General features: G+C 43.4%; 1 protein-coding gene across 6 annotated transcripts in view; it reads right to left on the reverse strand.

The window, feature by feature from the left end:
• Positions 1-12,842, reverse strand: part of ksr1b (kinase suppressor of ras 1b) — a 27,225-nt gene extending 14,383 nt beyond the window's left edge. The window contains exons 1-2 of one of the 6 annotated variants that reach the window (XM_081699672.1): positions 12,328-12,842; positions 3,201-3,341 (exon numbers count right to left, since the gene is read on the reverse strand). In XM_081699672.1, the coding sequence (XP_081555798.1) occupies positions 3,201-3,341; positions 12,328-12,549 (363 nt within the window). In that variant the 5' untranslated portion in view covers positions 12,550-12,842. Of the gene's footprint in view, positions 1-36; positions 447-678; positions 826-2,460; positions 2,598-3,200; positions 3,342-12,327 lie in introns of those variants that run through there. The other 5 variants (XM_027021487.3, XM_081699673.1, XM_027021488.3 and 2 more) reach the window with 5 other exon arrangements.
• Between the last annotated feature and the right edge of the window lie 652 nt (positions 12,843-13,494).

Consider the following 13,494-nt stretch of genomic DNA (forward strand, 5'->3'; position numbering starts at 1 on the left):
CGCAAAACAGTCAGTAGAAATGGGCTTGACACATACCTACACCGAGGTGATGTCTGAACATGCCTCTCCTGCCTGTGTTTAGTGTTGATGCAATATGGGGAGTGACACTTAGGAGTGTACACCAAGTGAAACACCAACACACGTCAAGCAGCACCCTGCTGACATGCATTTGCACATGGACACGGACACACACACCCCCACCCACACACACAGACACACACAGCAATTATGAGTTCCAAGGAAAACCCCCTTCAGAAGATCATTAAAGGCAGCTGGCTGCAAACCATGACTGATAACTGGACCCTCCCTAACCGCCACCTGACGCGGTTTCGCACGAAACGCTCAAGGAGTCCTGTCGCACCAAGGCGACGGAGCAGACGGGGCGCCAGAAGCTGTCACGTGTCGGGCTCACACTTTCTCGTCAAGATCCCCAATGCAGACCCACGCTGGAAGACACACGGAGACCAGACATAAATGTAGTGTGGGACTCAAAAGACTCAGAACTTTCCGTGTTAGCTGCGTACTGTGGTAGCTAACAGCACATGTAACCCCTCTGAGACCAGTGAGACACACAGGCAGGAAACCACCACATACAGCAGAAAATAACCACGAGAGTCCCAAGTGCAGTTTAAATACGGCATCAAGTAGCAAAGAGCATTGGCTGTAGGAATGTCATACCATTAAAAAAGGCTGTTCTGAAGTAATCCGTCCTCAAAGATCATATCCCAGAGACGCCGAATCTTTGCCTCCCGTCAGAAGTTATTCCCAGTGTGAGAGCGGCTGCCTTGTTCCCTCACCTCCCAATCCCAAACGTCTTCCCCTCCCCTTTCTGACTCGCCCCGTCTGTCTGCCTTCTCTCTCTCTCCATTCCTCTTCCTCTCTGTGTCTCCTCTGTCTCTCTTCTCTCACTCCCTTTCTCTTTTTCTCAGTCACTCATTCACTCCACAAGCTCTCTCACTCTCTTTCTGCTAACATGTTAATTGGTCAGGAGAAGCGCAGGAGGAGCACTTTTCACATTTACAAGCCTCTGGTGACCACCTGCTTTACATTTGCATTAACATGTTCGGTGACTCTAATTAAAAGGAATGGGTTAAGATGTGAGAAGATGTAGTATGTGTGTGTGTGTGTGTGTGTGTGTGTGTGTGTGTGTGTGTGTGTGTGTGTAGTGAGAGGGGCGTAACTTAGCTTCCTGTTAGCCCTTGGCCCAAGCGTTGCTGTGCAACGAACAAGAGTTACCCAGGGAGAAGGCTCGAGCTCAGGAAACACTGCTTTAGGGGAGACTTTGTCACTGTGCACCTCTCGTCTTCTCCAAGGGCCTTTCCTCCTGCAGATCCACAGGATGTGTGCACTAAACGGATCCGGCTCGGGACATAGCTGCGTCGGGTGAACGCTATTAACAGTTTACTCCAGCCCTTGATTTCAGATTGAGAGAGCGCAGGAGAATTGTTTGCAAAGAACTGTTATTTGCGCGGTGCCAAATGGTATTGGCCCTATTCAGCATCAAAAGCCGAACTACAACCAAGCAATGGGAAATCCAAGTAGCAAACTGATGAGTCATGGTAAACGAGAGCTTTCACATAGTCAAATGGGAATCCAAGCGGCTTTGTTGTCAGAACTGCTTTTCATTTCGCAGAATAATGTGGTGTAACATGCAGTATACAGGGCCTTGCTATAGCTACCTGGGCCAAACTGCATCATTGAGTTCTGCAGTAATGACTTGCACAAAACTATACCTGTTTAAACAGCACAATCTGGGTGTGAAATTCACCCTGCCCTCTACTGTTGTGAGTAAATTCGCATGATGGAAACAGAATCACTGGGGAAAAAAGTGTGATAGTATACCAGATCTATGGGTGAAGGTGATTTGTCTTTGAGTTTACTCCAATATATAAATAACACACACACACACACACACACACACACACGCTTTCACAAAGTTTGCACCAATACCCCCCACCCCACCCCACCCCACAAACACACATAAAGCGCATTTCCCTAAACTATCCAATCAGACAAATTCCTCTTTAGAGGGCCAGCCTGATCTTGTCTTCCCGGAGGGACATTCCTTTGTGCTTCCTGGGAAAACAGCATCGCAGCCCGCTTTGGGCTTTGGCCCTGCCGGTGCTCATCCTGCTCAGAGCGGTCTGGGAAAGCCAGCTGCTCTCTGCGGCAGCGTGTCGGGCCCCAGCCGGGGCTCGAGCAACACACGTGCATTCCTGCCCTTTGATTCATGCAGCACGGAGTCCTGGGGAAATGAAAAGCTTTTGCTGATCTTAAAAAAAGGACGGCGACTAACCGACAAGGAACGTAGAGAGAACGTGCACCATTAAGCAAACGGCTACAGAAAAATGACATGCACTCTAAGGAAGCATAAAAAATAAACACGCACACACAAACAGCCAGCTGCCCTACATTAGGGTGCCAAATGCAGGCACGCACAGGTAATGACATGCATGGCACCTTCGGATTGCTCCTTCTGAGGAAACCACCTTCCCACTTCCCCACTGTGGCTCTATCATTCATGATCCTTCTCTCTGTGCTCCTCACCTAAAAGAGTGGAATCTTGTTCTAAGCAGTTGGTTGAGCGCATGTGTGTGTGCTTGTGTTGTGTGCGCGCAGCAAGGGGGCAGGGGACTAGGGGGTATAAATAGAGAGACTGACGTGAGTGGGATAGAGAGGCTGACTCAGCACATTCTGGCAATAGGGGACAGATGGGCTGTCAGAGCCCACAAGAGCCTGGAATGCAACCAGGAGCGAGCAGCAACACTCTGCCTGCACACCCCATCTCTCTCTCTCTCTCTCTCTCTCTCTCTCTACCATGAGGCATTTAGAGAGTTCAAGAGGCCATGTGAATACAGACTTCCACTTTAGCTTAGAAAAAGGCAGGAAAAAATTCATTGCTGTCCCAAGGTAGAAATAGAATTGAAAATCTTTTTCTTTCTATACAAAATAACAAAATTAAATTTTTTGATTACAATGGTTTTCAAACCAATGATAGTTAGATCTCAGAACTCACAAAGCCTACAAACTATTTCTATCTAATGTTTGACACTACTTAGCACCAACTAAGCACTTAACAGACAGATGGTAGTAAATTAGAATAAAGATAATAATATGAACATAAGTTCACCCTACATGCAACAAAAACAAAGACATACATACAGGCATGCAGATAACACACAGCCACAGCCATGCGGTACCTCTATAAGCTCAGGCCGGAAGTTGATGGTATGGAGCCAGTCTACTAGGTGTGGGTATGAGTCAAGGGCCAGAGTTCGCTCACACACTGGAACACTCTGCTTGTACTGCAGCTGCGTGCTGATGTACTTCACCAGTTTCACCTGTAGGAGGCAGACGCACACAAACCACAAACCAAAACTCAGTAGGCAGAGCTGAATTTTTTTCCCCCCTCCTCTATGGGTTTATGAAAATACTCGGCGATTTCAAATAAATTTCAGTTAAGTTCCTCTTGTTTTTTACAGCTTTAGTTAGTCATTTTAATCAGACCACTATGACCAATATGGATGCAATTCTTATAGCAGACAGTATGGAAGCATCCCATCCAAAGTGCTTCTGTGTCATAGCACAATTAATTGTATAGTTTTGAAATTTCTGCTAAATGTATTGGAATAGATTAAACTACTTGGAGCAAAATTGGTTTACTACCCAATCAGAAACCCAGTTACAAGAACTGATGCATTCACTCAAACATCAGCAGTTCAGATTTTAAGATAAGCAACTGCCAATATAATTACACCCATCAGCCCAAGAGTGAGGACTAAAATGGCAGAAGCTCAAATAGAAAGCCAGCAAATATCAACCTCTAATGTAAAACAAAAACAAAGATAATACTGTTTTGAAATGACAATCAAGTTCATGTTAAGAAAGACATACTAGAAAAGACAGAGATGTTGGCATGATATGAATGTGTGGATGCAGCCGATATTAAAGTGTAGGTTTCTGTCCCCACTCCTGTGTATGCAAATTAGCAGTATACACAAAGTCTGTGAAGAGAGCCTCAGAGATGAGGAAATCCCCCACTGATGACTTTACTGCAAAAAGGTAGGTAAAACCTGCTGCTACTGGGTGAAGAGAGAGAGAGAAACTGACATTGGTGCAAAAATTAGCTTATGCAAGAACAGTCTATACTGGGTTGTTTAAAGGAACAACAGATTCCAGTATATTGTACAATATGCGTAACATTAATGTGAAGGAAAGCCAATCATCGGCCATGTTAAAGAGCTCAACTGGCTGAAGACTGTGTTTTTACAGTGCAGCGCTGGAGTTGGCCATGTAAAGAACTCCACATGTTTTTACAGTGCAGCGCTGGAGTTGGCCATGTAAAGAGCTCCACATGTCTTTACAGTGCAGCGCTGGAGTTGGCCATGTAAAGAGCTCCACATGTCTTTACAGTGCAGCGCTGGAGTTGGCCATGTAAAGAGCTCCACATGTCTTTACAGTGCAGTGCTGGTGTTGGCCCCAGCTGCTCAGACCAGGCAGCTGCTACATGGCCAAGCAGAGTCACCCAGGTGCACAGGCCCGATACCCAGAGCCAGTTTCACAAGTTCTATAGTCTGCGCTGTCTTTGGATTGGCAGTCCTGCAGCATGATTGGTGAGGGGGACTGAAATAATGGAAGCTTGGCAGAAATGAAAGAAAGGTTTCAGTAAACACTGTTTTCTAAGGTGGGCACCATTATTGCATTATCCTCAAGAGGCTTTTAGCAGGGGTGCCCAATCTTTTGAATCAGGAGAGTCAAAGAGCAGTGATTAGTAGGATGCAGTCCAGGGTGACACAACAGTAGACCAATTAGGAATTTAAGTGGGCTACAAATTAAGTTAGGAGGGCGTCATATTCATTCTTGTGCTTTTTCCATAATGAATGCAACGCCTAACGGATTATTTTCTATAATACTTTCAGAATTACTGTAGGATATATGACAGTGGACACTTCCAATTCCAGTCAACCCTTGTTTCTTGTGGGCAAAATCACAAACAGCCCTGGGCTATCCTTTCCTGAAAACAATTATGCGACAATTTTGTTGTGGCTAGTCTCTGCGTTCCGCTTGATTTAGGAGCCCTCGTACCAGGACACAAAGCTCTCTATAAATAGCCAGCTGTTATTATAGTGGAGGAGTCTGGTCTGTCTTCCTCATGGGGGTTTCTGCTCTGTAGCCATGACAACCCAGTGGCTGGAACAGCGGGGCAGCAGGCAGGACCAGGCCTCCATGACATCACGCCACAGAGAGAACCACAGCCAGTACAGCCCACCTGCTCTCCGCACATTCACTCTACAGTCGCCAAGACAACGCAGACGATGCAGCTGCCGGCTAAATTAGCCTTACTCCAGTGTGAATGAAGGACCATTTATTTTACATGTAAAACTTGAAAGACTTCATGAGTAGATTTCTGAAGCATAATAATTATTTCCATTGAATCCATTGACCCACTTTGCTACACTCTCAGAACTAGAGTGCTAGCAAAAGGTTTGGAACTGCTACATTATTCAGTGGTGGCAATACACCATACCTTTTAGACAGCGTTAGCTTTGGTCTCCTAATTTTTCAGCATAGAAATACATTTCATAACAGTAAAATCTCACAAAGAAAGTCTCTGAAAAGCAACTATGTTGTATGAAAGCATTACACCCCACACCCCACACACACACACACACCAATTTTGCATCAGTTAACCCAGCAAGCCACAGTTCCAGATTATAGTTCATGTCTCATCTTCGAGCTCACAATGGCAGCTCCTTGATTTGGAACGTTCATTTCACAAGAGGAGACCAGAGGAGCGCCATTAAAGTTTTAGGAACTTGGGAGTAGCAGCTGATGTGTGGACAGGTCACGAGCGTGCTCTGGGCCCCTCCAACACGCTGCTCAGCCTCAGCTGCCACTCCCGGGTGCTGGTTTGCAATGGGTCTGCGCGCTGTGTTCAGTGACCGTCTCTCTCTCTCTCTCTCTCTCCCTCTCTCTCTGTCAACCCTCTCAATTACACCTCTCCAGCACCAACTTAATTCAAAATCACATTCAACAATGTCCCGGGGGATGGGGAGTGGGTGTAGGCAACAAAGCCAGCCCCTCTGGACCTGCAAGAGCAGCAGCCTCATCACACGAGCGCAAAAGGAGGCGTCCGATTAATCAGGGCGGAGGCAAAGGTAAGAGGCCGAGCTGCTAACGGTGTCTGTTACCACAGCGCCCTGGCAGAGCAAGGGAGGCTACCTGAGCAAATAGAGCGTAGCAGACATTTGCATTCACCTTATTATAATGGCTCCCAGGTGATCAACTGTGAGGCAATTAGGACAGAAGTGAGCTCACAGCGTAAGGTATACAACATCCAACCGTTAAGAGGATACTCGATAGAAGTGTAACTTCAACTAGTGCAACTAGTTGTTCTCTATGTACCCCATGCATCGCCAAGGGGGTAACAGCAAAGAACCGTCGAAGAAAAACAAACACGAACACAAGAAATCTGCCCACTTCAGGAAAATGGCCAGCCTGAAGATCATCTGAGATGTAGAAAGATTTAAAAGCAGGAGAGAAACATTGTAGTTGTAATAGCTGATGAGAGTAACTTTAGACAAGGGTGTCTCATGTTACTACGTGGCAGAGTAAGGTAGCTGTACAACGTGCTCCAGACTACAAGGAACCCATTTCCATTGTTTATACCCATGCTAGGATAACATCATGGAAAATAGCAAATATGTGAGAGGTATTGGGCTGGACCTCGGAAATGGACTTTATTGATAGGAGAAATATGGAAATGTTTCACGTTCTGTAGTGGAACAGGTCTGAAGGTTAGCTAGGGAACAAGAAAGTCTCATCATACCTCATAATTTTCAGATAATTGAGTAAAATCTCACACTTCCACAATTTAACGGTTTAGTCCTCTGCTAAGCACTAATTTCGCCTCTAAACAAGCATCTGCGGAAAAGAGCCGTCAAAAGCAGAAAGAAGACAACAAAAGGAACGAAGATGCTGGTAAAGGAAAGAAACAGAAACAAGAATTGGCGGGGGGAGATTTGTAGAGAAACCGCATGGGGATTTCCTGATGCTAACAAACAGTTGGTTTAGAGGCCATGCTCTGCTGTACATGATTGGTCTCCAGAGTCTTGGTTCACTCTTCTCCCATAGAGACGGTGTAAATATATATTCAACACTACTCCGCATTCAAGCACTCACTCAACTGAACAACTGGCATACAGCCCTTAAAAACCAAAGCTTATCCTTATTTACAGCTATAATGACGACTCAATCCACCCCTCCAGATCCACTCTTAATGGGGGATATTTGTAATCAGAAACATGGCAGTGTGTGGCACAGCTGGAATGAGATCCACAATGAAGTGCTTTTAAATATTTGCAGCCATAACTGGTTCTGCGTGAAGAGCAGCATACAACAGTGATTACAGCAGTCCCGTCCCTCTAAGACCTCCTTTTGACAAACCCAGCCGTGAAATGTTCTACACCTACAGGTAAAAGGGTCTTGACTAAAACTAGTAGGTCTGGTAGGCAGGCACAGGTAAACAGGATTTACAAGTTCAGCAGCTGACTCCTTTTCGCAGCTGAGCAATGTGTGTCATGTTCAAGATGTTAAAATTGACAGAAGAACAGGAATATAGTAGCTCTTCTGCTCAGAGAGTACACACTCAGAATCTAGAAGATGATCATTTCTGAAAAGTCATCATACCAAAAACATTTTCCTAAGATGAATACTACCCTGACCTGGATACCATAACAACAACCTGACATTTAACAAAAAATAACTTTAAATGCAAAATTGAGCTTGTTCAAAAGTTTACACACCCTCACTTCTTGATATTGTGTCCCCCAACTGAGCGTCTGTCACTTCTGGCATCCTTTTGCAATAGCAGTGTACAAGTCCCTGGATTTGTGTCAGTGATAAAGCTGCCCACTTTTCTGACAAATAGTTTCCAGGTCCTGTAAGTTCTATGGTTACCTGTTTAACACTACACTTATGACCCTCCACACTTCTACGCCACAAACACTACTGCTCAGTGATGTAAGGGTGAACTTTCCTCTTCTGCCTCAGATCAGCGTCCTGCCAAAAAGTGTACCCCATGCACAGCTTCCGAGATGATGCATACATATTTCCCTCCAAGATTTTTCAGATGTTCATCTTGTCTTCAATCTTGACCTAAATTTCCTGTGTGCCAGCAGAGTGCGAAAGAGCAGAGATCAACCTCCATGTTTCACAGTAGGGATGGTACGCTTCTCTTCACGCACCTTGTTGACTTCCATCAGCATTTCTAGTCAAGAAAATAAAAGTAAAGACTTTTGTCTCATCAAGCCAAGTAACTTTATGTCAGAAATCTGTGGGTTATGCTGTTTGTTAGCTTAGACTGTACCTGGAAAAGCAGTCTTTTTGCTGCACATCACCTTCTTATTGTACATGTTGAAACTGCAACTCCAGTATCTTTCAGTAAAGCCTGCCTGTTTTGCTTTGCATCTCACAATTTCCTGGCATTGAAATTGTTCTTTGTCTACCTGATCTTGGCTTAATTTCCACAGAAATAGAGATTTTCCACTGTTTTATCAATGTGTGCTCATCAGGACATTGGAATTCTTTGGACATCTTTTTAGAACCTTTGCTTTTATTTGTAGTACTGAAATGTTTGCTCTTGATCATTTAGGAGTTCTTGTACTTTCTCCATATTTTGAACAATCCTTGATCAAAATGTAAATGCCAAGGTCTTTGCTTTGTGTTTTATGTTCTAATGAGAGTCCCCAAAAAGACACTGTTGCAGATTCCTAAGGACAAAGCTGATTCCTATCTTGACCTTCAAGGTGATCTAAATTTACTCAAGTATACAATAACAGGCCAAACATGAAAGGGTGTTTAAACTTAAGACACCTTCTATTTTCAGACAAGCACTTTCTGTTTATGAAATACTAATAGTCATGCCAGTTACATGGACGATTAGTTAATATTTAGATAGCATATAGTTTACTAAACTGAAATCCTTCTGACTAATATTTTCTATTACAATAGTATGTTCTTGAAATCAGAAATGTGAAAGCTAATAACCAGAGCTGAGCACTGAGGATGGAAATGGAAAGAAGTGCTCCATTAATAGTTCTGCCTTAATATACTTCAAGAGATCCTTTAACAGGATCCATATCTACACATCAACAGGATACATATCTATACATCAGTCACCTAATTCAAGTAGATCTGTTGATCCTTCATGAACACATGAATTTTGAAGCGTGTGTCTCTAGATACCCGAGAGACAGCCTAGCGTGTGACTTCAAAGGTTCATGTGAGTAAAAAAAATCCATCTTTTCTTCCAAAAGGTTTTAGTCTGCTCTCTCTCTTCAACCTGAGGTTTAACTGTCCTGTAACTGTAAAAGCTAGGCATGCCAATTATTACCAACATGAAATGATATGCATGTGAGTGTCATTAGGACAGTGTGGTTAGTTCACTGATTAGACAGCACACAGAGTGTTAAGGTCAGAAGCAGGTGAGATTATCACACAAGCCAGGCTTTTCAGAAGATATCAGGCACAGACTGCAAGGCCAGCACTAAAAATAGAGAGATTAGAAATCTGACACAGAGCACATCACAGATGGGGGTGAAGCTCCAGTATCCAGTGCCATACTGACATTCAAGTTACTTCAGTGTGATCAGAGATGCAGTGATACAACAGATAAAACTACAGCTACTGCAGTTCAGTCTTCACAAATACTTTCACATACACAGACACCAAGGACCCAGGACAACACTACAAACAACACATTAAAATCATGCCACTAGACAGATATGATTTTGATCTTTATGACGTGTGCACTGTTTTCGAGCTTTGGGCCTAATCTAGAACCCAGCAGTGGAATGAATGAGTAAACGGCGATGCTGTATCAGGAGTACCATACCTTCCAAACAGCAATGCAGCCATGTTGTGTGCTATAGGATAAAGTTGCTAAAAAGAAATGAACCCTCATAGCAAAGTGATCCCACCCTAAAAATGAATACGCTGATAGGTGTATACTTGCACCGATAAGTGTACATTGGCACCAAATGTGTATACTCACTGGCAAATGTATACTCCCACTGACAAGTGTATACTTGCACTAAACGTATTAAACCCAGCTAATCCAGTTATTCTGGAGACAACATTACCAGAACCAAAGACAGGATCAAAACTAGGCTGAACAATTTCACACCCATGGCTAATTGCATTGCGTGTTATACCAATGCAAAACAGATGACACAAACCACACTGTCCCTACTGACTCATTCACCATCACTCATCATACTAGTAATAGGCATCAACACACATTGCGCAACTGCAGATGATTAGATGACGTCGCACATCCAGCCATACTGTTCCAACACCCATGAAAATGCAATAGGCAGAATTTCGGGATCTGTCACAATCGCTGAGGGCACAGGCTAGAAAAGAGAGTGAAAAAGATCTGTGCTTCCCACTGCCTGTGTTTCTCAAGGCACAGACAGACACTCTGTCTCTTCCAGTGGATTAGACGAGGGGTCTGGGATGTGCCTGTACTGTTACATTTACTGAGACTTTTCCTGTACTCTCTCATTATTTACAGCTCTCCCAACCATCTTTCCTGATGTTTACTCATCGTTGGTTTTCATTCTGTTCGCATTTAATAGCTAACTCTGAAATTTGGGGGGGGGGGGGGGGGGCGCTAAATATAGCAAAAGCAGCTCTATGATCTTTCCAGTGGCCTGAGAACTTGCAAGGAGGATTGCACTTGCCAAGCACCCTGTCATTTTGTTCGTACATGAATTAAGTCCATCTCAAGAAAACAGCATCCGCCACAGCCTGCCAGTCTGCAAACCAAGCAAGACAAATGGGAAACAGAGGCGCAGAATAACTAGCATGATCACCATTTAGCCATGTCCCTGCAAGCCCTGGTTTTTGAAAGTGACTGTGACAGAAAACCACTTGAAGAGTGAGTTCTTTAACATCACAGGCCTCAGTCAAGAGAGCAGCAAAAAGAGTCATGAGAATATATTCCACTCCAGGGAGTGTGGAAAAACACGTGTGAAAAGCAAGTCACTGTGACAACGGCATCTGTAGGCCTGTGGGTTTGCCAAGGTGGACTTGGAACATTTTGTGGCTGCTTAGAGATAGGACACCTAGAAAAGGTGCCAGGATGAGCACTAGTGAGGCAGGACACTCAGGGAGTCTTCTTCCTGGGTCATCCATACCTTATGAATCACCACGTATATGCTATCTCCTCACAACAAAGCCATTCTTTTATCTCTCTTCCCTAAAATGATAACAGCAGCAGCAACAACAATAATAATAATATTAATAATGATAATAATAATAATAATAACAATCAGAGCAATAAAGCTCCAGTGTAGTTATGTGTCATCCATTTTCCATTTCATCTTTTAAAAATACATAGATCAGAGAATCATTGACCCTGCAGCACCAGGCAGATTTCATTTCTTTGCTTAGTAACAGAAAGAAGACATGTAAACTAAAGGAGAAAGTGTAATCACATATGTATTGCCTTCAAATACACCATGTTGAGGACCTGAACAATATGACTAATTTCACTTTTGGGAGGAGGGGGTGTCTAGACGGTATTGCGACTAACCCCTGTCTCTTCAGAAATACAACACAGTCTCACCTGATATTGGCTTTTCTCATTTGAAATGGTATACAGAAGAAAAAAAACATAGGCATTAAACAACATACCATGGTTCGCTTATAACAAACCAATTCTCATAATTAAAACCAATAAGCTCTATTAGAAACTACAACAAAAAAAATTCCTTGAGTAAAAACAACCCTTTATGGCACTTTCAACTTCTGAACACAGGGTCACACTGGAACCTCAGCTAGACTTCACAAAAATAATGGTACACTATTCCAGTTATTACAGTTAACATGTCAGTTTGCATGTAAAGAAGGAAGTACCCAAATAACCTTTAACAATGTGCTGGACAGGTGGATAGATAAAATAATCAGACTGACCACAGAAATCAGGAAGTAAGAGGCATGCCAGAGGGAACTTCTTTCCTACATCACTGGAACATTAATAGAAAGTGTAAAGCCCACTTGATACAGCCAAATAGGGAAACCCTTATGGGTGAAACCTCACTGGCAAATGTCATTACCCCTGTGGTTCATCAGTACAATTACAAAAATAATTAATTAATTAAAAATCAATAAATCCATATATGTGGATAAACACAAGTCTGTCGCTCTCTAGTACTGCAGATGAACAGTAGACTGACTATCTGTAGTGTTAGTGCAAGCGCAAGAGTCACAACATAGCACTCATTAACTGGCCCAAACGTGTCACTGTTTTCATGACATTACCTCTAATGTGCGTATCTCCTGTTGGGTAAGGTCGTTAGATGCGGCGCACTTCGTCCGGAGCCCTCGCAGACTACAGATGGAGATGTCGATGATGTTCTGGAGAAGTTCGCACTGATGAAGCGCCGTCACTGCCGCGCTGCTGCTGCCGCCGCCGCCGCCGCTTTTGTCTAACAGCTCATCATTCGCGACCATGTTTCCACCTTTGCCGTACTCGGTATCCATTCCTCGGCATTGGCACTGTTTTGAAAGGCTGCCCTCCGACCGCAAACACTAACACACAAACATGCTTAACATCTATACAGTAAGTGATGTGATAAGTGCTCCTCGAGGTGAGTAAAGTCTAGCAAACGCCTTCTACATAATTGAAAGTTTGGCTTGTGGGGTCAAAAAACAACCATTCTTCCAAGGTTCAGCGTGGACTATTTTTGACAGCCAGAAAGGTAGCGTTAGCAGTTTGTTCCGCCTAAAGCGCTGAAGATCCCGTGAACCCCCTCGCCTTTCCTGAACACTTGGTAGTTTTTTTTTTCCTCTTTGACAAACGTTAGTCGCATCAGTACTCGCGGTGCATTGTAGGAAATGCAGTTTTACGTAGCACTTCAGCGCGCACAATTTGCGCAAAATGATCAGTTAATTTGGTATAACGCATTATGGATTGTTTTTATGAAACAATTATAACTCTTAAAACAAGTTATGTTAGCAGACATTTTATTATGTCAAGGATAACCTATAGCCATAGTCTTTTGAAATTAATATATATATCAGAGAATGTAAGCCTCATCAACCGTGCACTGGCTCTTTTTAGAAGGTATTTGAAATAATGATTTACCAAGCATTCCAGATCAGATGGCATTTTTGGTCATTCGAATTGTGACTTTGGAGCCACAAGAGAGAGCACAAGATAGTTCTGAACACAAGGAGTGAGTAACATAAAAGAAGCAGTTTTAAAACCTCTAAGCAGCTAACAGGAATATGCTGAAAATGTTTAAAGAACATCTTTTGGTGTCAGCTTATTCATATTTAAAGAAAAAACTTGAATATCTTTTAGAACTATTATGGCAATTTTGTCAAAAAAACCCATCTCTCTCTCTCTCTCTCTCTCTCTCTCTCTCTCTCTCTCTCTCTCTCTCTCTCTCTCTCATTGACTCAGTTTTCCATAGGCATAGGCAG

The sequence above is a fragment of the Electrophorus electricus genome, chromosome 17 (assembly GCF_041902795.1).
Source record: "Electrophorus electricus isolate QZ-2024a chromosome 17, ASM4190279v1, whole genome shotgun sequence".
NCBI classification, from domain to species: Eukaryota; Metazoa; Chordata; class Actinopteri; order Gymnotiformes; family Gymnotidae; genus Electrophorus; species Electrophorus electricus.